The sequence below is a fragment of the Cygnus atratus genome, chromosome 2 (genome assembly GCF_013377495.2).
Source record: "Cygnus atratus isolate AKBS03 ecotype Queensland, Australia chromosome 2, CAtr_DNAZoo_HiC_assembly, whole genome shotgun sequence".
In the NCBI taxonomy this organism is placed as follows: Eukaryota; Metazoa; Chordata; class Aves; order Anseriformes; family Anatidae; genus Cygnus; species Cygnus atratus.
The window spans coordinates 124,278,244-124,302,225 of NC_066363.1; the positions used below are offsets into that span (position 1 = coordinate 124,278,244).

Below are 23,982 nucleotides of genomic sequence, written 5' to 3' on the forward strand. Positions count from 1 at the left end.
CCCGCTAACTGCCTCCTGTACATAAGTATTTAAGTATTTGTGTTAAAAATTTGAAAGATGAGCACAGTTTTTAACCAAATATGAGGAGCCTTACACGTAGGTTCAGTTGAAGCACGTGTTGCTCTGTAACCCACTGACTCACACGATCACTTTTTCTCTGTGCCCAGTCCAGAAAAGGTTAAGTTACTTGCAGCATCACATGCACATGCACACAGAGATACTGCTTTAAAGAGCACCAAGGGTTTCAGGTCTCCAACAAAAGGGACATGCGGTAACCTGGTATGTAGATGCTTTATTTCTGACATTAATACGGTCTGTATTGTATGTGAGAGTCTCTTACATAAAAGAAAAGTTGTAGTACAACAAAAACAAAGATAAACAAGGCATTTGTTGTACATTACGTCAAACCTTAAAACAAAAAAATGGAGTAATATGTATTGAATTTTCATGCAAGTTTGGCTGCTGCATGTACAATCTACTTATAAACTGAAAGAAATGCAAATGCACACAACATTCAAAAAGTAATAAAAGATGCCTGACATATCAAAGATTAAAACCTTCTTGCTAAAGCAACAAAGTAGGAGTTAACTAGACAATCCAACCAATACCAACACAAATTAAAACTACTTATCATAAATCTATGCTTAAACTTGGCATAGGCAGTTTTCGTGATACCACTTCTACTGAAATATATCATCCAGATTCCAGATATTCATTCTCTCTCAAGGTGTTATTTCATCCTTTGTGAATTAAATGCAGTCTCCAGCATAGAATGTTTTTGTTAAATCCGTTCTGGTAATCTGAATCTAGTACTGCCAAGAATTCCAATTGCCTCCTCTCAGCTTTCATAGGTGAGGTTAATCCCGGCATGATGGGTATTTTCCAATCCCATTACTAATAGGATCCCCCCCGCCCCTAAAAATTTTGATCTGAATTAAAAACTGCTAAAAATGTTTATGCCTACTACAATCATAGCCAGGCGAATATTTAATATCAAAAAATCTCCGAAAAATAAGGATTGTATAAGCTCTGAGATGTTTAAAAAAGTTGAATAACCATTTACTTTCTTTGTGCCACTCATCACATGTTAAAATTCTCCATTAATAAATTATTCTCTACCATCTTTGATATTGAAATGATAGGAATACTTTCCACACCCTGCATAGTACTGGTTGATCTCATAAAGTTAACTAGAGAACCTGACATCATTTTTGTAATTTTACATACAGTGCATATGATGCTCGCTCTTTCCATCTCTCATAGCAGCAAGCCGATTCTGCCACTATCTGTAGCAGCACACCCGGGAGTGGAGAGGAAGAGTGTTTGAATTATAAATAGCTAAAACTACAGTGTACAAGCCTATTTACCTGTCAGTATTTGTTGATAACACACCGTTGCAATTTGCTAGAAATTAACTACATAAAAATTTCTACAACAAAAGCAAATGAAAACATTCCTTCAAAAAAAAAAAAGACATAAAATAAGTGCAAATACCTAAAATAGGCAACTAAAGCAACTGTTGTGACCTGTATTACTTTAAATAAGGACAAAGATTTTCATAAATAAAAGAATGTTCTTTGCTGTTCAAACATTTAGTAAGTATATAATGGTCAAACTTAAGTGCAGATAAAACTGTTTTGAGATCCAAGGTGCCAAGTTTCTTCTAAAATAAAAAAGATTAAAAATGCATTAATTTTTAGTTCCTATGCAGGACAAAGTACTCCTGGGTCACATACAGGACCCTAACCTTCTTTTCTAAATATATTAAAACAAGGTATGGGAACAGTAGTTGTATTTCAGGTATACCTTGTAACTATTTTGTAGACCAACATGATTTAAGGGTTATAGTGCAATCTTTATGTAGATGTAACATACAGTATAGGTTTGTACACTTCACCTCTGTAATTCTTCTGCTATACCATACTTTAAGGTTAAACTTGTCCTTTTTCATTTCAGCTGTTTTAACAGGAAACAACGTTGGCTTCTAGACAACCTGCATACATATAAATATCTACATTTAAGCTTTAAAATGAAAATAAATTATAAAAAGACTCCTTTCCAATTTACAAAATTTTCCCTGTTCCTACATACTGTACAATACATTCAACAATCATCTCATTTTGAGATTTATGAAGAAAATACTGATGCTTTACACTAAAACCTAATTCACCCCCTCTGCCTACTTCTAGTACCATTCGCAAATAAATATATTTAACACTGTAGTTAATTTCACTGTTTTGCAGCATACCAAAAAATTAGTAGTGCAACTTTCTATCCTTCCTTTTTACACCTCCCCATTGTGTTTCTTTGTATACTCAAACAATGCTACATAAGCAAAAGCACATTCGGTCATGTATGTTGCTCATTCAGAAACCATTAACAATCTATAAACCTACTCTATATCAAAAATGCACTAGCAGAAAAAAGCAATGCAAGTCAAAAGAATAAATATGAAAAACAGACTTAAAAACTGTAAGTTGACGTGTACTGCAATGCTCTTTACCATTCTTTATAGTATTTCAGGGTGTTACTTTTTTAATGTGTAAGAAATGCATTGCAGAACTGGTTGTACTATCCCTTTGTAGAGCTTCATGTCTGTTCTTTGTCAGTCAAGAGAAGAAAGGAAGCTTTAAGATTTCCCTTAGCAGACTGTCTCAATGTAAAGACTTAATTCACAAGTATTGTGCTGGAATCTCCTTCGACACTGAACCAGTTTCAATGGAAAGAGACGGTTGTCAGTTGCAGTGACCATCACAGAATCAGAGCCCTTGAAGTGCTGTTGGTAGCTGTGTATGTGCTCAGATACCTTCTTGCTTGTTCAGTCATGATAAGCTGATCTTCTGTTTTTCCATAAACAACTGCTTCCCATTCACAATTTGACTGCATAAAAGAGAATTCCGTTAAAAAGATTCTTCTTTTAACTAAAACACTTCTTCCTTAGAATTAAGCAAGTCTCATGCAGCCTTCCAGAGTAGTAATAACTTATCAAATTCTAGCAATACTGTATTTTAATGAGAAGGCTTCTAGTCTACAATACCTAAAACCTGTGACAAAGCCCTTTCATCCCCCCCCCATCCAGCTCAACAGCAGTATATCTGTGTTACATTTTTAAGCTATAACACACACCAAAAAATGCTCTTAAAAACAGATTAGTTCAACTATTGAAACATAAAAGAGAAGTTAATTAAGTCATCTTCTTTTGGATATCTTTCCCTTTAAACGTGCTAAGTTGAACAGGCAGCAAAACACATTATTGACAGCTGTCTGGTGACACCAAGGAAGGCAAAATGGTTTGGCAGCTGAAAAGATACTGTAAAGGATTTCATTGAACCAAACTGACAGCTGTGGAAGAACAGTAAGACGTCTTGGGGATATATTAGAAATGGCAAAGGCATTAGGAGTAAAAACAATGAATGGAAGAATAATTGAGCCACTAGTCCTGCTTCTTCCATGAAGTAAATCCTGCACATTCACATGAGTTATTGAACCTCAAGCTGATTCGTAGCAGCTCTAAATTAGACCTGACACTAGCAGACTGCAGCATAATGAAGACTGCAAGATTCTAGTTCATGCAGGAGGGAGGGAGAGGAACACGTAACAGAGAAAAAAAATCACAGAGAAAATCAGCCATTTGAATTTCTGTGTATTTCACGGAAAGGCATCATGTTTAGAGGAGCCAGTAAACTGAGAGGGAATTTCCCTGAGGAGAAAGAAGGAAAAGAGTAAGATGGTTCAATAAGAATATTAGCAAATACAGTAATAAGCCCTCCTTTCAAGTATTCAGAAGTGCATACTTCTCGGTCAGACAGATGTGGTCACCTTTACTGTAATTCACAGCATTTAATTCTGTTTTGGAATAGCTATGGAATAACTATACGAGGTTTATTCTTCCTTCTCATTAAGAAGTATCAGAAAGAAATACTGTTGGCTCTGTGCTTAAAAACACTGTTAGAGCAATTAAGTGGACCATGGAAGAATGTTAGAGCAATTAAGTGAACCATGGAAGATCAGACTCCAGGTGCCTTGCCTTTCATTTTTTTATTTTTTTTCCCCTTAATTTATTCAGATAAGTAGATGTTCTGAGAAGACACATTAACTTCTACAGGGCAAATTAGGACAGGTGCCAAATCAGTCAAAGAGAATCTCTCCCTAAACCTGGTGGTCAAGACATAAGCGCACACACACGAACTAGGTTCCACTAGCTGAACCAATTAACAGTTTTAGTGATATGGAAAATATAGAGTTGTACAAGAACAGGCACTTTATGAGAACAATTACCAAACAGAACCTGCGGACTAATTCTGCTTAACGAATCCCACTGGGGTTATTATGAAGCAAGGACCAGACAAATTCAAGAAACGTAGGTGCTGTGGAAGTTCAGTTTGCAACAAGTCAGTGCTGCAAACTTTCTTAGTGCTTGACTTGAGCACCCAATCCTATCTTCTACATCTCTGCTATCCTGACCCCTCCACAAGCACACATATTTAAATCTTAGGGAGCATTTATAGAAGCATCAGAGTCGCATTTAATGAACTTGGGTATGAGCGAACACTTCAGGGACCATACAACCAACTTATGAGAAATATGGATAATGGAAACACTGACCCAAACTAGATAACTGAATAGAACTGTTCTAGATGTTAGAAGACAGAAACAAAAAAATAAATTATTTAATAGTTAACCAGCTAACCAAACTAACAGAAAACTTTGAAACCAGACCTGAAGAGCCTTCTCCATTTTGACATTTTTTGAAGCACATGCATTCAGTTTCTTCTTAATTACTGCATTTGCTTTGTTTGATGAATTTGTATCCTGTTTTTCTGATGTCAGGTTACATCTGTTGTCATGTATTTCCAACAATGGTATCATTAATAAAGACGTAGTATATACATTTTCTGACTATTAAAAAGAAGCGGGTAGGGAACATGAATAATAATTAGTATTTCATAGAAATAATATTCAACTGCTTGAAGAGAAGCCAAAATGAAAACAAAGCAAATACTATCAGACAGACCCTAGGAAAAAAAAACGAAAGGAAGTGATGCACACTGCGTAAGCGAACCAGCCTGCTCTATACTAGAATTCACAGTCAATACTGAGCACAGTAAAATGATTAGCTGCTAGCATGGTTTCAGCATTACTGAGTAAATAGTTTCTTCCATATAAAGCCTTGCTACAGCTGATGTCATTCTGTTAAGAGCAAACTTTATCAAGTCAAGTGGTAACTACAGAATAATTCTAAAGAAAAAAAACTTGTAATTCAGTTTAGTACAACCCTTGTGAAAGTAAGGACAGGGAGACTAGAGTAAAAAAAAACAAAAGCCCATATCAAGATCAGTATCAGGGGAAGAACTGCTTTAAGAACTGAAATAAGCACTGGATTGGCCACAGAAGAGTTTTATATGCTGATAACATTTGTGGAAATGAAGAAGAAAATAATCCAGCTTCACTACAGCAAAGATGGAAAAAGGTATATGGCAGTTTTAGAGAATGAAAATAGATGAGAGTAACTGTGGCATACGTACTTGTTCACTTACAAAAGTACCCCATTAAAATGTGTTTAACTGCCTTTACATATGCTCCCTTGGACCTCATTCTTAACTTACCTCCCCACTGACACACAATTTCCGCTTAACGACTAGCACATTTTTCATTTTTAAATCAGGTATTAAGCCTCCGTCTCTTTTCATAGGAGACAATGTTCCTGTTGTACCAGCATCCCTCACCGAGATGGAGGAAAAGCAATTTCTCCCAATCCACTGCCTCTAATATACCAAATACTCATAGTGTATCTTGGTTTAGGCTTGATAACCTGACCATCGGAGATGCACAATATAGCATGCCATAACAAGACTTTACTAAGGGACCACTGAATATTTGTTTCCGTTTTGAATGGCTGCAGCAATGAGGAATACAAGAAGCCAGAGGTGTTCTTGGGGAAGCACAGAAATTCCACTAGGTGGCAGAGCACCTAACACCCAATAAGATAGACACCTAAGCTTGTAATGGAGTCTGAAGCATTTAAGAAGGGAATTTAGAAAAACAGCTACAATAAACAGAAAGGGGTATGACTTAAGCACCTGTTCATTTTATCTCCTACCTCTTGAACATCACTTAACACCTGATTGCAATTCATAGACATTTGCTCTTTCAGAAAATAATGCATGTAAGTGCTTAATTAAGAACTATATTATAATAAAGCTTTCCCACAAACTACAAGACTAAAGATTAATTTATTCAGTCACTCAAGTGGAAAAAATATTGAGCCGCTTTTTAAAGAAATGAAAGACCAAGACAGTCCCATCTCTGAACTCCTGATTTCTTGGTTGCTGCGGGAGAGTTATTTGAATTCCTTCAGGCAGAGGAAAACCACAAACTTTATCTCCCACACACTTGGTATTTCTTAAAGTATTCTGCTATGATGTGAAGTGGGAAAAAGAAAAACATGCTGCCCAATATGCAATTACGTATCCTCAAATCATGCCTACCACATTGTCAAGCATGCAAAACACAGGGGTAAATGCCATCTACTTGGTGAATTACAGACAGCTTCAGCGTGCTGTGTATGCTAAAGCTTATTAGTTAACCAGCATGGAAAATATGCTGCTGTAATGGCAAGCCTGCTAAGCATCCATGCCACTTCACTAGTCAAAATTTCCCGCTTCCCTGCCCTGAGGGCCTAAAAGAAAGAATTCATGAATGGAAGACCAATGTTCAAGTATTGCTTAAGTACTTAAAGTAATAGTTCAACATGAAGGTGATTTTCACTTCATAGATTTATGATTCTAACCTCAATCCAAAGTCTTTTAGCTGATACAGTGAAAAATATTCAATTCTATGTTAATGTTGCTGCCAGTGATGCTCTTTAATAGTTTAATACCCACCTGTACATCCAAACCACTATCTTCAGCAAAGAGCTGGGCACCAAGCTCTTCTTTTTCCCATGGATCTAGGACCAGTGATTTTCTGACTTTTTTAGAAGAATTGCGCTGCAATAAACATTTTGCAGAGAAAGATTGTAAAATATTATTTAAAAGCAGTTATTTCCTATCTGAAATTATTATTGTGAAATTACCTCCTGCTTGCAGCTTTTATACACAGAGTCATCTTCCTCCTTGAGAAATATATCTGTTCCAGTTTCCTCTTTCAAAACTTCCCTAATGTCTTCCTCCAAGAAGGCAAGTGGTTGCGACTAAGTTAATTAAAATTGGAGGAGAAAATACAGGAAGTCTATTAGTTTCTATTTTTTACCATGTTCTACATCTGTCAGATAAAAGATCTTGCAAAACATAACAGATAAAGGATTTAAGCCATTGTAGTTAATAAGCTACAGATCAACATTTCAAGAATACGCAGATTTTATAATTCACGTTACTCCACATTATTTGTAGCCAGATAAAGCATATACTTGGACACAGTGCCTCAAAAAAACAAAAACCACATCAAAGAAGACGTGAACTATTTGTTCACGTTTATTAGCGATAGTTACCCACTGACAAAGGGATAAAAATTCTTTATATACACTAAGCACATAAAGACATGTATGTATATATGCACAAAAACATACTAAAAAGCGTACTATCAAAGTATGGCTCTTGTTGGGAAAGGAATTTACATCAATCTTAACATAAATCTTTGAATAAGACATTGATAGCCCTAAGTACAGTACAGAATTTCACAGAAGCCATACAGATGGCTCCTTTGTGTACCAACAGGAGAAGAATTCCCTTAAGCCCTCAAAATTTGATTTTGAACAGGAGGTTAACAGTGGACAGAAACAGAAATGCCAAACCACTCCATTTGCATAGTGAGAGACTGTGAATCTATAGGGTAACACAGATGGTGCCAAGCCCTGTGGCAAAGTCTGAGCTACCTTCTGTGTTTGCAAAAAAAGAAGTAGTCAATATACATTGGCTGGAATTTTTTCAGAACTTTAAAAGCATATGTCTACTGAATTCCAAAAGTTATTATGCATTAGCATACCTTAGCTAGGCTAAGAAGGGAGCAAAAATTGGATTAATTGAAAAATATGTAACATTATTCATAGTCAACTAAAAAAGGTCTTCTGTGACAGCCAGAAGATTCAGAAGAAACGTGAATTCCTAAATTAGGGGGTTGTTTTTAGGTTGAAGAAAATTCTAGAGTTCACTCAAGTAAACCCCTAGGAGGGATGTAACACTTCTAAACATCTTCCCATACAAAAAAGCTCAAAATACTAGCATGCTGTGATAATTATCTGGTTTCAATCCTAGCAGTACAGGAGAACCACAACCAAAAAAACAACTCAGCTCTTACATGGCCCAGAAGATTCAGATAGTGCATTTTTTCAAGTCAAACGTGAACACTGGTTAAAATAAGCAATTACAGTTACGTTCTTCTTCTCCAGTTTGCTCTTACAGGGTTATCCAGTTGGAGAACACACCCCCTTTCACTCACTTATAATTTTGCTGTTTGAAAACCAGAATGCTAAAGTATTAAAAGTAAGTTCTCAGACAATGATGTTACCACCTAGTAGGAGGTACAGTGTTAGCAAGGCTACGCAAATTTGAAACACCTCACAAATGCAGGAACAATGTCTCAGTCTATGTCAGTACTTCCAGAAGATTACTGTGGGTCAAGTGTTTGCATGTACTGAACACCGTTCAAAAAGGCAATGCATTCATACTACACTGAAGGACACCGGTCTGTTCAGCATAGAAAGTCTGAAACATATTAAACATTCTATTTTTTTTTTAATCCATGGTCTAGCTGTTCTCTTGGATAACGCTGAAATTCACTGAGACTGTTGAGCTGTTTGAAAATGCTTTTTAAGATCATGCTGAGGCTTACAATATCTCGAAAACAAGAGGGGACAATTTAAAAAAGAAGAAAATAAATGATGTCATCACATACCGTAAGTTTAAGAGGACCATACTTTTTTTCCTGAGCAGCCAGAGCATTTTTAAAAGGAGTTGGTGTCCTTGGTGTTGAACCCAACAGAGATCTTCTGATTGTGGGAGTTCTAAAACTATTCAAACATAGAGAAGTGTTCACATATGCATTTTAATATTTTACTTTATCAACAGTAATGTAATAAAATGAATCTAACAAACAATTTTAAAATACCTTAATTCACACAATAGATACCACCACCATGAATCAAGAAGTATTAAAATCGCCATAATATTGCCCCAGGCATATAAAAAATTTAAATGGATTTTGTTCTGTATTTCAAAAAAAAGAAAAATTTTAACCACCTGTTAAATTAAAAACAGGAAGCCTATTTATGTTAGTACACAAATACTTAGGTGTGAGGGTTTCTAAAACTCATTCATAGCATACAAACAGGTAGACTAATTTCTCAGCAGTTAGAAAAACTCGTGTATATTGAGCAACACCACCAAATGCTTAATGTCATAACCCTACCCAACGTTTTCCTTTTGATCTTTTGGTGTCATTTCCTTGTGTAGAGGAGTCGTAATGAGAACTTTCTGCCCACAGATTGGTGTTGATGTGAATGCAGGATTTTCAAGGTTAAATTGTTCGTTTCCAGAGCAAGTGTTGAAAAACTAAGCACGAGAGAGAAAAACTAAGTTAACTTAAAGGACAAAGCTTCACCATTGTATTGAGCACTAAAAATACATAAGCATATATCAGAAGAGCTTTTACTGATAAGCCCCAATAAGCTTTGGCTTATACTCCAAGACATTTGCCGTATTTATCATTGAAACTTGTTAAAATTCTTACTGCTTGTTTATGCCATAGACAATAAGCTTCTATCTACAACCATTTGCATGAGAAAGGGTGAACTGAGACATTAATCCTCCCCAGCATGAAAGTTAATTTTCAAAACAAAAGAAACCTGTTATTTTAAAAATTCTTTTTGATAGATCTACCCTTATACACATGTTTTAAGAAGTTTTTAGACATATTTGTTTAAGCTGCAATGTATTAATAGGGGAGAAAGTAATTGTAATTTATAACCCACGCCCTGCAGACTTCCCAGTTTAGCTGTATTTAAAAATAAACTCACCTGTGATGGAGAAAATGGTAGTGTTTTCACCGGCGTATGCTTTAGTGCAACATTGATGGCATCATTACATAAGCCATCATTCAGTTCATTAACTGGTGATTGCCCAACACGCAATCTCTTCTTCTTTCTTAGGATAGTAGGTGGAGTGCTGAATTTTGTTAAGTTTGGAGTTGTTGAACAAATTCCTTCTTCCTCACCACTGACATTGTGTTTTTTGCCATCGAGCACAACACCGACGTTAAACTGGCACTCTGCAGCCCGTTCGTTGTGTTGAATCCGCATTAGTTTTACTGGAGCTGGCTTGACAGGAGATGCAACAGCCTCTGAAAGGTCAAAACTGGTGACATCGCTCCAAGCTACGGGATCCTATGAGGCAAGATACAAAACAGTCAAATACTAGCAGGCTTATCTGAGATTATTTCACGACTCGCCAATCTAACAGCTCTCTACCTCTCTACCTACCTTCAGAAGTCATGTACTGTATTATACTCCTTCCACACAATGCTAAAACTCCGAATGCTTTAAAGCAGGCAATAAAACAAATCACTCAATCTGGGTAAAACTACAGACAAGTGCAGAATAAGGTATTCACAGAAACATTTTATACCCATTAAAGTTTCGATGTGCCTAAATAAACTTTTTATTAGAACGAATACAGACTTACAGATTCAATAAGCTCTAGTGTCTCTGCAAATTCAGGAATGGTTTGTAGAGATGATAACACTGCATTCGCTTCCACTGCCAAATACTTAGTGGGTGAATTCTGTTGAACAGATGTGCCCTGGGTCTCATCCATGCTGTAGAACTCGCTTGTTTGTTCCCCAAGGCTATTTAGTGTATTAGACACACAGTCTTCCATGACAAAACTTCCAGACCAAGTAGGTAAATTTCCAGCTTGCTAAAAAGTATGAAGAAATATGTTAATCTTGCTCAACTTAGAAGTTGAACAGAGTCAATTGTTAAGTGGGGGAGAAAATAAGCAGTATGTGGAAAGACTAAGCTAAACTATTAACTTTTGCTTTTTCAAACACCAATTACCTGTCCACATTAATGCAGTTAGCGTTCTCCTTATGTTAATATACTAAACATTCTCAAATCCTGACAGATTTTTATCTCAACCCTCATTCATATTTTATACATGCTCGTACATAGATAATTACTGGTTGTATTGGAAGCCATCTGTGATGAAATCTCCCATGTTCCTGAACATCAGCATATTAAAAAGTCATCTTCACTAAAGTACAAGGTACGTTTTAAGGTTAGAAACTGTTCCTAAAATGTGAAATACTTCCAGTATGATCAGATTTTTAATGAAGATTCTACCCTGACAGCTTGCTTAACTTCTAAGTGGTTATCCCATTTTAGTACACCACTTAGTGCTCAAGAAGCAGATTCCGGTTTGCACTGAAAATCTAGAAGCAAAGTAGATTCTACTATATTAGGAGAACATCGCACTGTTTCAAGAGAATGACGGAAATAGCTCCACCACGTAAAAACTGGAGGTTGACCTGTAATCTAAAATACCAATCAGTAAGGTTGGGTTAAGTATTTGATGTTGCTCACAGCCCTCTGTTCCTGAGGAAATGGCTGTCATTTGCAAGCTTCTCCCATTCTACTCAAGCACATGAAAATTATGTACAGTGCAAATTTATATAGTATTTGACATGTCCAAATGTGGATAATACGTACTGCAAGCACACACCGAAGTTTGACAAAAATATAATACACAAGACCGGAGATAAACTTTTGAAATCAAATAGGACAAATCTTTCACTTTCATCTTTCACTTTTCTCTGATGGACAGTTAATTGACGTTGCTGATCTATAAAACTGAATTGCAGTGACATCAACAAGCACTTGCTACCCTTTGAAAAGAATTAAAATTGTAGGCCTTAAATTAGGAATAAGTGTCAAATTGCAGGTCACATTTCTGTTGTTTTCAGTTTAGAAAACAGCACTAAAAATATTTTGCTTCAATTTAACATATAGAGTTTGTTTTACAACTGAACAATAACTTTGATTTTAGAAGGTCGGATGAAAAAATACCATACAAATCCAAACATGCCTGACCAAAGATTAATCTCAGTAAAGCATATTAAAATATTTACAGAAATTTACAGTCCTTACAGATGATACTCGTTTTCTTCTGATTTCATTCTCTGCTGACATAAGCAGCAATTCAAGCTCCTTTATTTTCTTTTCTTTATCAGGATCATCATCAATAAATGACTGCTGAAAAATTGAAGAAAGAAGCCATTACTATTTTCCACTTCTGTCACCCCTTCACAGCAAGGATCTACATCATACTTCAGCTACATTTTTACCAGCAATCTGCACACAGCTGGAACAGAGCCATTCCAGCTGTGTCATATTTTGTAATGCAGTAGTCACTTGCAAGTAAATCAACTCCAGCAATTAACAGGAGATGGATCTGGTGTTAAAGTAGTAAACAAGCTAATATGGTTTCTAACATGGTCTATAAACGCTAACTATACTATAGCACTTTTTAACTAAAAAAGTTACTCAGCTCCACCTTTCATAGAAGCAACAGTACTGGCATCTCGATAGATGTGTTTGTGTTCTCACGTGTTTCCTACAATTTTGAATGATTTGTTCTTCCCTCAACTAAGCACGTAAGAAAGTAAGAAAGTGTTTCAAATCAACATTTCTTGTCGGAATGTCCAGACAAACCATTCTACCACTACTATCAGACATGAAAACAAGTTAATCATGTTCTGGTTTTATTTTGTTTTTTAAACCTCCCTAAAACTTTCTAATACTGCTATAAATACAGCCAAGTGAAAATATATGCCGGGAGCTTCAAAACTAGTTATACTCCCTGGTTTAGGGAGGATTTCAAGGGGTAGCAAATATCTTAAACATCTCTTTATTATAGTACGATCCAAAGTGTCAGAAGCTATATGAGGTTTTGTTAGGATTTGTATTCTTATACTGAGATCAGAGAAGAAAATTCACTATGAAGCAGATGAACTGCACAGGGAAACTTATAGTTAGGTACAGAGTTCTGCAGAATGAATATAACACACCTAGTGCAAACAAAATGTCTATGTTTCCCTATGTCAAATTGTTTTACTGATTTCAAACTCACAGAAATTCTTCCAGGAAGTCATATTGCAAGCCAACATCTACATTTAGTCTGTACCACGCAAGGAATTTCAAATCCATTACTTAGTAAACAAGAAACGTGAGCAAAAGGGAACCAATATGTTTTTGGTGTTTTTTTTTTTCTCTACAGTTTCTCAATGCTTCAGTATTTAGAATGCTCCAAAACAGCATTTTCAGCTAATTGACAAATGTTCATCAGTCAGAAAAAAATAAAGCATACTGAGAACAAAAAAGTACAGCCATAACTTTTAGTTAGTTATTTGAATGGAATCTTTCAGATATTATTATATTTAATACATACATAAAGTAGTAAAAACCCATCTTTAAATCTCACAGGAATTAGGTAATACAAACGGGTTGTAATTTTTATCTAAATATTTCACTAATAACTGTTTTAAGTCATACTTCCGTCAGAAATAAGCACAATTCTTGTGTTTACATACTACACAAAGAAATAACGTATTGTGCCCTTCACTATCATCTTGTAAAGCTCTCCTAAGGAGGAAAAAAAGAGAAAGAGTACAACAAACAAACCCAGCAGCACTGGGATCTATGAAGACAGCTCCTTTTTTCCTATCTAGAACTATCTATCGATCAAGTCAGAAAATCTACTTACAGAGGAACACACACAAATTTAGATGAATGATAAAGACTTAGAGGCATTTTGAAGTTATGCATTTACTCTTCATTTTACAGCATAATACATGGGACAGTCTCTTCATTTACAACACACAACAATTTACCTGAACTAAGTTGGCAGAAGCAGAAGTATGTTCTATACAGCTGCCTTCTGGTGAGGCATACTGGTATGCTGGAATCTAAAAGACACAAATCATTTTACATACCCTTAAAAAAAGGCTATAAAAGTAGCTCTAGTTTATTGTATATGAACTATTATAGTTTAGAAACCATAACTTACCATATCATCATAAAAATATTTAACAGATCTTTGTTCTTACAGATTTGTTTCTAGTTCCAAACCCAATATACGATTTGAAACTGGGAAACACTAATCATTCTGAATTTAGAACTTACATGTGTCTGAACAGGTATGTAAAATTGATTCTGAGTGTGCAAGTGTTCCATAGTCACACAAGGTTTGTGCTGAAGTTTGGATGAACTAGCTCTTTCGGACTTTATACCATCTTGTAAATATCCTTCCTGTTCCACCTTTCTTCGCATTGTTGAGTTCCAGTGATTTTTAATTGAATTATCAGTCCTAAAATGAAAGTGTACAACAATAACTGGTTTCCATATCTCAGAAAGTTTAAAATATGGCATAGTTCACAGGGTTTGTTACAAGCAGGTTAATCTGAAGCCACAAATCCAGAAAGCTCCAGTAGCTTTGAAAGGTCTATCAGTGTGGGTTTTTTTTTTGTTGTTGTTGTTTTTGTGTTTTGTTTTTTTTTTGACAGAATTACTAGAAAGCTGCTCTTTTCAAAACTTCCTTCTATTGAATTTCAAGTCTGCAGGAAGATAGGCGCAGAAAAGAGAAAGCCTTGGTTCTGGCTATTATCATGAGTGAGAATCATTTTTCTCAGATACTTGGAACAGCAAGGTGTTCTGTATCACAAGATCATTTACCCTGTGCTAAAAATTTGCAGAACATCAAGCGAAGGCTCTCAGCCTACTGTCCTGCAGCGTGGTAAGAATACAATGGGCAGCATTTACCATTTGAAATCATCTTTCCTAAAATGACAGTATGCATTCCCAGCTCTAAAGCTGCATGTGCAGCTTTGTGGAAGAACATCCCAATAACTCTTGGTGCCCTGTTTTTGTCTGGGGAAAGCAGGGATGGCAAAAGACCAGTAGCTACTGCCACTCCCCTGGAAACAAAAGGCCTGCAGTTTGACAAGCACGGTGAAATCGCTTTTAGTACTAGGCAAGAGTAGAGGATGAATGCACTGCAATCTAAAATGCTAGCAATATTACTACTAGCATTAGAGAGAGGTATGCTTGACTAAGAGCTCAACTCCAAGAGGTATTTTCACTCCCTTTTTCATCCCACTACTGTTAGACTCTTCACCATTGCCCATGTCTAGGATCTAACCTACAGGTAAGAGGCTCATCTTGGGTTTATTTTCAATTAATAAGTTACTAAGTGAGGAATGCCTCTGTCTTTACAGTCTCATCTTCCCTCCCTGAAATTCTATTCAGATTCGATCCATTCCCTTCCCATTCCTCCAAAGGATTTCCTGCAATTCATGGCTTCAATACTTTATCAAAATTTCAAACTTTAAAACACACATTCCAAAGGACTTATTCTTCCATCATAACGAGAGCTGACATTCCTTATGAACATGCTACGCGGTCACCTCCTGAATATACACCCCAAATTCAGAGGGTCAGCTTAACATTGAATTATTAACAGTACAAGGCTAAAATTTTATTTCAGTAAACTCTTTATACACTGAAATTGTTTTCTACAAGCATGTAAGTTGGCAACCACACTTGAAACAAAGATAAAGAGAACAAAGCATACAATTCATTCTTAAGTTAGATTCTACATGGTAATCAACAAACTTTGCAATACACGATTCCTAAGCCTGGAGTTTTGAAGGTTACTTAAAGTCTCCTTTTTGAGTGCCCGGTTTAAAAAGAAGTGTTGCACAAAAATTAGAAAAAAAAGGAAGTCACCCCAAAATGTATGTTAATGAAGGCACTTTGATATCAAGTCGTAGGATGTTAAGGCATTCTTCCACTATTACTTGCAGGAACTCTCTTCAGCTCTGCAAGAACTTTTTCAGCTCTTTTAAACTAGATGTATTATAAGCGAACAGGATTTTGAAGGAACCTGCAGGGTGCTAGAAAACCTTCTCTGGTTTTCTGTCTTTCTAGGAGAACATAACCAAATGCAAAAATCTTAAAAAGATAAGGATTTCGTTATTTATCAAGATAGAGAAGTTGTAACAAGTTTCAACAGATGATCTCTGACTAGCAAATCACATTGGAAAGAATTTTGAAACGACTGCTTTCCATATTCCAATATTTAACACAAATAGAGTTGAAAAGCACCTTCCAGGAAGAAGCTTTGCTATTTCAGCCCATCGGTTTCCCAAACGCTTGTGAGCTTCATAGATTATTCTGTCCTCTTCCTCTGTCCATGAAGACTTTTTTACCTCAGGATTGAGATGGTTATGCCATCTCTCTCTGCATTGCTTGCCTATTCTTCCTTTCAGGTGTTTTGCAATTAGAGACCAGCGCTTTGGACCATACTTCTGAACTAATTCAATAACCTGGAACACAAATAAAAGCATGTTATAAACACAATTCCTAATTTTTCCTAATCAAAAAAAAAAACAAAAAACTGAGAACACAGATGAACTCACGTTTTAGGAAAGGATTATGACAGTCAATAAGATAGTAGGTATACCTACAGAGGTATAACGTGACTTGGCTTTTTAAAAATTATTTTTCAAAAACTTGTTTATTAAACCCTGGGTTTAGAATATAAGTATATACCGATGACAACAGATATTTGGACATTTCAGGACTCCAGTCATCCATTCCATAAGTGACATTAGGAAAGTTGGAAGAAGCAGCTGGTGAAGACGCTTGGTTTGACTTCTTTCAGAAGCATCATGAAATAAGAACCTCCATTCCAACCTCCATCCAGTCTCTACAAGGTTGGGGTTTTTGTGTTTGTTTGTGTTTTTTGTTTGTTTGTTTTCTCTTTTAAACACAATAGAAGCCTTTCCTTAAAAAGGCTGACAAGAACTGTCAGATAATACATTAGGCAGATCATAACCAGAATTTGACAAATACTGGTTTTAAACAGCTTATAAGCTTTATGCAATGGCAATAAGCAGTGGATTTGAAATATTGTACGTGAAAGCTCAATGTATACCTCCCTAAAGTGCAGTGCAGGTTTACGAGGCAGAAATTTGCAGGGCAGATCAACAGAGGCGGGGAGAAGGAATCAAAAACACCATTATTGGCTTCTTTAAGAGTACAGCATGAAATAACTTCCCTCAGTCCCAACTCCTGTAAGCCTGATGGGTGCAAGAAATAAAGGATGTAAATAAGACCTTTGGTCTTTGGTGCCATAAAGAGATCTCCTCTACTTAGTGAGCTAGAGTTCAGCTAGCAAGCTGAGCAAAGGGAAATGAAACACTAGAGCAGACCAGACACTCCATCTGCTTAAGAGCAGCTGCATTTTTTTCTTCACATACAGCAAAATATAATATAATGTAATTCACTATATCACATGATGCATCCAACATTGTGTGGGGATGAAACCTAAGAAAAAGGTAGACACTCTTAGCAGCCATATGTCAATTTTATTACAGTAAAAGAGTACAATATCAATTAGTTTTCATTACCCTCTGATCTTCTTCTTTAGTCCAGGGACCTTTAATCAATTCTGGGTTTAGTACCTTCTGCCATCGATGCTGGCACTGAAAATCTGAACGATTCTGAAACAGAAGACCAGTGTAGCTGGTTAAACTTTTAAATACATAAGATTAAAATATTAGTTAGCCAGAATTATTAAATTATTTAAAATTAAGAGCCTTATTGAGATCTTTTTTCTAGGTATAGGTTCTTTATATCTCAAATGCAAGTGTTCTCAGTTCTCTACTACAGTGTTAAGGAAAAGAGATTTATATCAAGTTTAGCTAACACACACTAATTAAACAACACTGCTTTTTCTGCTAAGGACAGATGGTGCTTTTCTGTAGCTTCACTAAGGATCTTTTGAAATATTGTTCCCAGTTATGAAAGAGAAGCTTTCACTTCACCTCCTAAAAAGCATCTGTAATAAAGTTTGGGACTACTAGGGTAGTTGGTCAGATCCCTAAAAATACACAGATAAGAGCCTGTCCCAACACAGCATACTAGCAAACCTTTTACGACACTGGGATATGCTAATTTGCCCTCTTCAGTGCAAGCTGCTGGACAGCAAGTACTGAGTTCAACATTTCGCTGGGCTTGTCTACCATGCTAAGACAAAGTTAAACGAGAGGCAGTCTGCAAGACCTCAAAAAACATCCAGAACACTGTTACACCTAAAATTAGGTTAAGCACAGTACCTTCAAGTTAATCCCAAGTAGACACTATGTTTAAACGCTAGAGTTTGTTAAAAGAATAAATAATTTCCTGGAGAAGACAAGCTGTGAAAGACAGACTTTCAATAAAGGCTACCTGTTCCTATTTTCAGTGCAAGAAAAATTTGGAAGTTGTAGCCTTGTAGTGTTTTTACCTACCATTTCTGAAATTACAACATATTTTGAGAAGCGAAGATGTATGATGGGATAAAGCAATAAAGTCATTTCAGTTCTGCTTTAGCAGCAACGAATTGAAGGAGAACATTGGCTGCATCTCCTCCCCTGAGTCACCTTCTAGCAATCTTCACTTTTTTGTAGAGAATAGAGGGGTTTATTTGTGAAATAGTTGTGAAAACATGGCAGCTTCTGAATGCCTTTAATTGCCGTTAACTGAAGATCCAGTTGGTCTTCCTAGCAAAAGAGCATCAGTAACACAGTGCTACTCCTGCCAACCTCCTTCATAGCAACTGAAGATATCATTAGGTGGAAAGATTGTATTTGTTAGGGAAGCTGACATCACTGTAACAACAACAAAGAAAACAGAACAGAAACATACAAACACCTTTTCCTAAGGTGTTTAGGAAATTGATCGGGCTGCTTTGAAGCAATCTTTCAGGTGCAATCCACTCTCCTAACTGCTGGAAAGCCAGAATATATTACATAACAAAAACAAACAGCAAACGTTTTTTTTTTTTTTTTTTTAAAAAAAAATCATTTTAAATCATCATTCAAGTCCCAGTCAGAGCTAGTAAGGTTTTCTGATGTCTGAGCTAGATTTCAAGTCCAAATTACAAGCATCCTTTAAAATATAGACATATATTTTTTAAGTACTAAGTGTTTCTGGTTTGTTTCACCTCAATTCCAAACTAGACATATGACCAAAATAAATAAATATTACAAGGGAACTTAACTGAAGCAAAGATTCAACTTACTTGTAGATGACTAGCAATGAAAGCCCAATCATCTGTACCATTTTGTTCCACCAGCTTCTTTAGCCTTTCATCCTGTTAAGACATAAGCTCGGCCAATAAATACTATGGGCTATCTCAATATAATACTAAAGAATAACACATTTCAGCACGCTAACAATACTGAATAGGAATGAAATTAAAGCAAAATAAAGTATTACCTCATCCCGGGTCCATTTCACCCTGTTGCATATCTTCTTCAAACCTTTTTGCTGTGGGACTTCGTAGTCATGATCTGCGTATTGGAGGTCATCTTCTTCTTCACTGCAGAGTACAACAGAAGAACAAAGATGTTAGAAGTAGAGTTTAAAATAACTCTGAATAACTTATTTTTTTCTAAACTTTCTTTCCAAGCTTTTTTCCCCCCAATCCGTATATATTGTTATGACACACAGAATTTGCTTGAACATAACATCTGCCTCCAGAAGGAGCCTTATAGTCACTATGGCAAAGGAACAGAATTAGCTTCGGTTTCTAGGCCATATATTGGGATACAGACAGATAAGTCATTCCAATTCAAGACTTAAATCTGAAGCAAAAGATATTAAGATCATCTTCTCGTAACATATTTATGAACCTTTATTTTAAATAAGCAAGCTTATAAAATGAATGGGTTTCCTAGACTGAAAAGATACAATTGTATTCTGTCTCCATAACTCATACAACAAACACAACAAGGTTGCCAAGCAATTCAGCGCCAGCTTGAGATTTTAAATCGTCTCCTGCCTTGAATAAAAGCATTGCTTCAGTGTTACAGGAACGAGAGACAACTCCCAGCTTCGAAGACAGGAATACCACAGCAAGAAACAACTGCACTAGCAGTGCTGACCCTCTAAGGTAAGAGTCAGAGGGGCAGGAGGCCAGGTAGCCCTTGTGGCTCCGTGTAGATCACACTCCACCTACCGGAGAAACACCTACTTCACAGCCTTGGCAAACAAAGCCTTTCAAATAAGCACGGTGAAATGCTTCATGGAAACATCTCTTAAACTTGTAAGTCAGTGCTTCGCGTTAGACAGCCGAAATTCATCAGTTCATGTTCAGAACTAAGTTTATTAATTCTTCTCGGTCTCGAAGATGACGTTCTTTTTTCAACCAAAGGTAAATAAATCCCTTCCCGGTAATGAAATGAACCTGTGCTGGTATCCTGAGAACTGATTAGGTGGCAGAGCTCTAAATTACTTCCCACAACGTGCAGCTCACCCCCACAGCACGCTGAGCAGCCGTTCGTGTATGAGTTATTTCACATGAAGCGAGTATCTCCTCCGCAGCTAACATGAGTGCACGGTCGTTTCAGGAGAGCACTACTTGCTTGAAAGCATTACTACAAGGCAGGGCATGCCAAACTCTTGCAAAGCCAGTGTATTTAACGTTGCTTCTACATCCTACACCACATCTTTCGTGAGGGTTTTCCCTGCTTAGTGTCATAATGCAATCAAAATAGTTCGTAACACATACGCATATTAAAACTCTGTGGAGCCAGTAAGATGCAAGGCATTAAGCTTGTCTAAAGGTCAATACTGTTGTTCCCTGTTCTCAAAAAAAAAAGAGCTGCAAATCTATTTTATAACAATGATTCTAAGAGTTTTGCCTTAACTGGCTTAGGACTTAAGAAAATAGGATTTAAGCTCACAGGTAACTAAGAGCTCTTCCTCCTCCCCTTTTTTCTTTTTTGTCTCTTTCCCACAGGCTCTCGACAAACTTCAGGAGCGTATCTTGGTATCATAATCCTGTTTTATACCAAGTAAACCGCACAATCCACTTATACCTAAAAATCTGGCCTGGCGGTTAAGCCCTCTGTCAACGTGACCTCCCCGCTCAGCCACTGCACAACAACCTAATTCAAGAACTGAGTCTTCGGTTGCGTGAAAAGCGATGGGGGATTTAAAAAAAGAAAAATAAAAAAATAAAAAAGGAGAAAGAAGAAAAGCAAAAGACAAAAGGCAGCGATGCTGAGAGCGCCGGTAGGAGCCGGCCGGCGGCCGTTGGGGTCGGTGCTGCGGTTCCGCTGCCGGCGCCTTCCGTGGGGACCGGGGCCGGCCCGGTGCGGGGCCGGGCACAGCCGGTGTATAAATCACTCCTACAGGAACATCTGGGGCTGTCTGCTTAAAATTTCGATTTATGAAGAGACTTTCAAGGGTGTTAGGTTGTTCGTTTGACATTTCGCTCAGTTATGGAGCTGGACTAAAATACCACGTGAGGGGAACACAGGCACCGAGTTTCACCAAATAAGTAATCTGAAAGAATAAATAAAGTACCGCACGAGCTGTGCTAGCTGTCTTTAAAGGCAAACACGAGGCAAGTCTTGTTTATTTTGTAATTCTGAGGTGAGAACCATTCACAGAAAAAAGAACTTCCAAACGCAAGAAACAAGCACAGTTTAACAAAATTAAACTTAATTCCACCTGGGGCTGAACCAGACTTGTTTCTTTTTACTGCACGCTTAAGCCCACGACCTTGAAGGCACCTTTATGTAAACTTGCAGCTGGGATGATTTCATCTGGGGGAACATCACCCGCCACAGCATTCTTCTGGGGCCACTGATCTCTACCCAAAGGTTCCCCCGCTATCCACAGCCAGTTTTATTTTCTGTTCTGACATCAAAGCGCTCCGCACTGATAGATAACACAGGCTAAAGCTTTGTAAAGACGAAACTATTGTTTGCAGTAGCACGGATGAAAATATCTCGTTACAGAACGCAGATTAGGAGCAACAAAAACACAGTGAGCTGACTCCTGCAAGCAAAGCCTCCCAGCGCATCTTTGTTCCTCACGCTAGCAGCACCCCAAAGCACTCCTTGCTTGCTTTACTTGCAGGTTTTCAGAAAACAGGTATTAGCTTAGAAACTGTTTTCGCATCATGGAAGGTGTCTGTAACTTCGAAAGCATCCCCAGTTAGATTAGGAGAGTGTAGCCACGGTAAAGCCCACATGCCAGAGGTAACACACGTTAGCATTACTCACAGAGCATCCTTTTCCCTTCTCGTTCCTTCTTTACATTTCTTTATCGCTTGCCAGAAACTGATTTGCTATTTAGGTCAAGAATAACGAGCAATAACACAGCTCCCCGAGACCCACCTTCTGAACGCAAAGACACACCCATTTTCGTGTCGGCAAGAGGAAAACCGCACCAAGACCACCTGGGGCTGGAGCTCCCGAGGAGAAGGTCCTCTCCTCTCCCAGGAAACCTCAGGCCAGACTGCGACACCCCCAAACCGAGAAGGCCCCCGGCCTCACCGCGAGGAGGAGGAGGGAAGGAAGGGAAGAGCCGGCGGGGACCGCGGCCTGAGCAGCGGGCAGGGGGCACCTACGGGGGCATGGGGGGCGAAGGAGGAGGAGGAGGGAGGGGAGGAGGCGTTGGCACCTGGCGGGGTCCCGGGGCTCGGAGCTCGCTCACCTGCGCGGCCGCTTCGCCATCCTCGGCGCGCACCATAGGGGGGGCCGCCACGGCGGCGGGGCGCGGCGCGGCGTCCCCCGGCCCCCGCAGGGGCCCGGGCTCGGGCTCGCCCCCCCGGACGACGGAGACGGGCACCGGCGGCCGAACGAGGAGGAGGAGGCGGCGGCGGCGGCGGCGGGCGGGCAGGGCTCCGGCGGCGGCCCCCTCCTCCCCGCCGAGCCCCGCGGCATCCGCGGCGAGCTGCCGGCCGCCCTCAGCCCCGGCCCGGCCCGGCTCCCTCGGCCCCGGCCATGGCCCGCCCGGACGGAGCGCGCGGGGCCCGTCCGCCCCCTGCCCCTCCTCCCGCTCCTGTCAGCGCCGGCCGCGGCCCCGCGCTCGCGGCGGGCTGGGCGGGTGCCGCCGAATCTCGCGCCCAGGCTCCCTCCCGGGCCGCCGTTTGAATCTGCGCAGGCGGACTGCGCGCCCATTGGCCGCCGCCGCCACAGCACGCGGCACGGGACGCCCGGGAAGGGGGGGGGGGCGGGGCCGCGCGGCGGCCGCGGGCGGGCAGCGGGAGGAGGGGCGGCGGGGCGAGGCGTGACGGGGAGCGGGCTCGCCCCCGACCCCCGCCGTGTCCCCCCCACCCCCTGACCCTCCCCCGGTAGCGAAACCGACTTCGAAATTAAAAATAAATAAATAAATAAATAAAATCGGTGGCAACCCCGCGGCGCAAAACCGAGCCTCCTTCGAGCCGGAATCGAACCAGCGACCTAAGGATTCCCGCGGGCGGCGCCTCTACAGTCCTCCGCTCTACCAGCTGAGCTATCGAAGGGAGCTGCGTGCGGCCGCCATTCCGCGCCTCACAGCCCGCCGCCCCTCACGGGGAGTGGGGCTGGCCCCTTAGTTAATGGCTAGCGTTGTTACACTAGTGTCCTTCACACACGTCCTGAGAAACAGCTGCCACCCTGAAATGAAAATTAGGCTTTCGGGGTGTTGTACATTTACCACACATACTTACATGCCCAGTTTGTTGTGGGATCTCATTGCTTTGCCTGGCGGCACTTACCTCAAGACACACACACCCTAAACCAAAAGGCAGTGAAAATCCAAAAGCGACTCTCTGTAAATACTAATTCATGGTGCGTGGGGCGCTGTCACATGAAGGGACACACACAACGCACACATCCCCACTTACAGAAACGCAGTTACTGAGAGGACAAATACCTGGACCCCGAACTGCAACGTTAAAATATCCAGAGGGCTGGTAGGCCCTGGGGGTGCCCGCGTCCCACTGGCCTTGCAGGTTGGGGTCTTTAATACCGATAAAATGCTGCATGTCAAGACCTGTCAGAAACACCCCTATTCCTCTTCCTAAAGTTGCATGTGGGACAAATCAGATTTAAAATACATATTTCCAAGCGCAAGCAAAAATGAAGGAGGCCGTGTCTGTTAGTCGGGGT

The 23,982-nt window shown here is 39.2% G+C and overlaps 1 protein-coding gene and 1 non-coding gene across 4 annotated transcripts; both read right to left on the reverse strand.

Annotated features, from left to right (window-relative positions):
* Positions 1-277: 277 nt before the first annotated feature.
* Positions 278-22,672, reverse strand: MYBL1 (MYB proto-oncogene like 1). Of its 3 annotated transcripts, none has more exons than XM_035563055.2 (16): positions 22,544-22,672; positions 19,313-19,415; positions 19,116-19,187; positions 17,461-17,553; positions 16,154-16,374; positions 14,174-14,357; positions 13,882-13,956; positions 12,140-12,241; positions 10,677-10,910; positions 10,013-10,378; positions 9,406-9,548; positions 8,893-9,007; positions 7,076-7,192; positions 6,885-6,989; positions 4,720-4,899; positions 278-2,880 (listed from the first exon to the last, which is right to left on the reverse strand). In XM_035563055.2, the coding sequence occupies exons 1-16, from the start codon at positions 22,561-22,563 to the stop codon at positions 2,752-2,754; spliced, it is 2,259 nt and encodes a 752-aa protein (XP_035418948.1). In that variant the 5' UTR covers positions 22,564-22,672; the 3' UTR covers positions 278-2,751. The 3 variants fall into 3 exon arrangements, with proteins under 3 accessions (XP_035418948.1, XP_035418947.1, XP_035418949.1); XM_035563054.2 differs by having other exon boundaries at positions 12,140-12,244; XM_035563056.2 differs by lacking the exon at positions 4,720-4,899 and having other exon boundaries at positions 12,140-12,244.
* A 592-nt stretch (positions 22,673-23,264) lies between these two features.
* TRNAY-GUA (transfer RNA tyrosine (anticodon GUA)) lies at positions 23,265-23,354 on the reverse strand. The gene is given in 2 exon segments: positions 23,265-23,300; positions 23,318-23,354. It is a non-coding gene; the product is annotated as a tRNA-Tyr (tRNA).
* Positions 23,355-23,982: the final 628 nt, after the last annotated feature.

Coding starts and splice junctions, on each gene's coding strand:
- MYBL1 (XM_035563054.2), bottom strand. CDS start 22,563: ATGGCGAAGCGGCCGCGCAG. Junction 14,358..16,153: donor GCAAAGCTTCTTCCTGGAAG/GTGCTTTTCAAC, acceptor CTTTCATTTTAG/GACTGATAATTCAATTAAAA. Junction 2,881..4,719: donor AAATGGAGAAGGCTCTTCAG/GTCTGGTTTCAA, acceptor TCTTTTATGCAG/TCAAATTGTGAATGGGAAGC.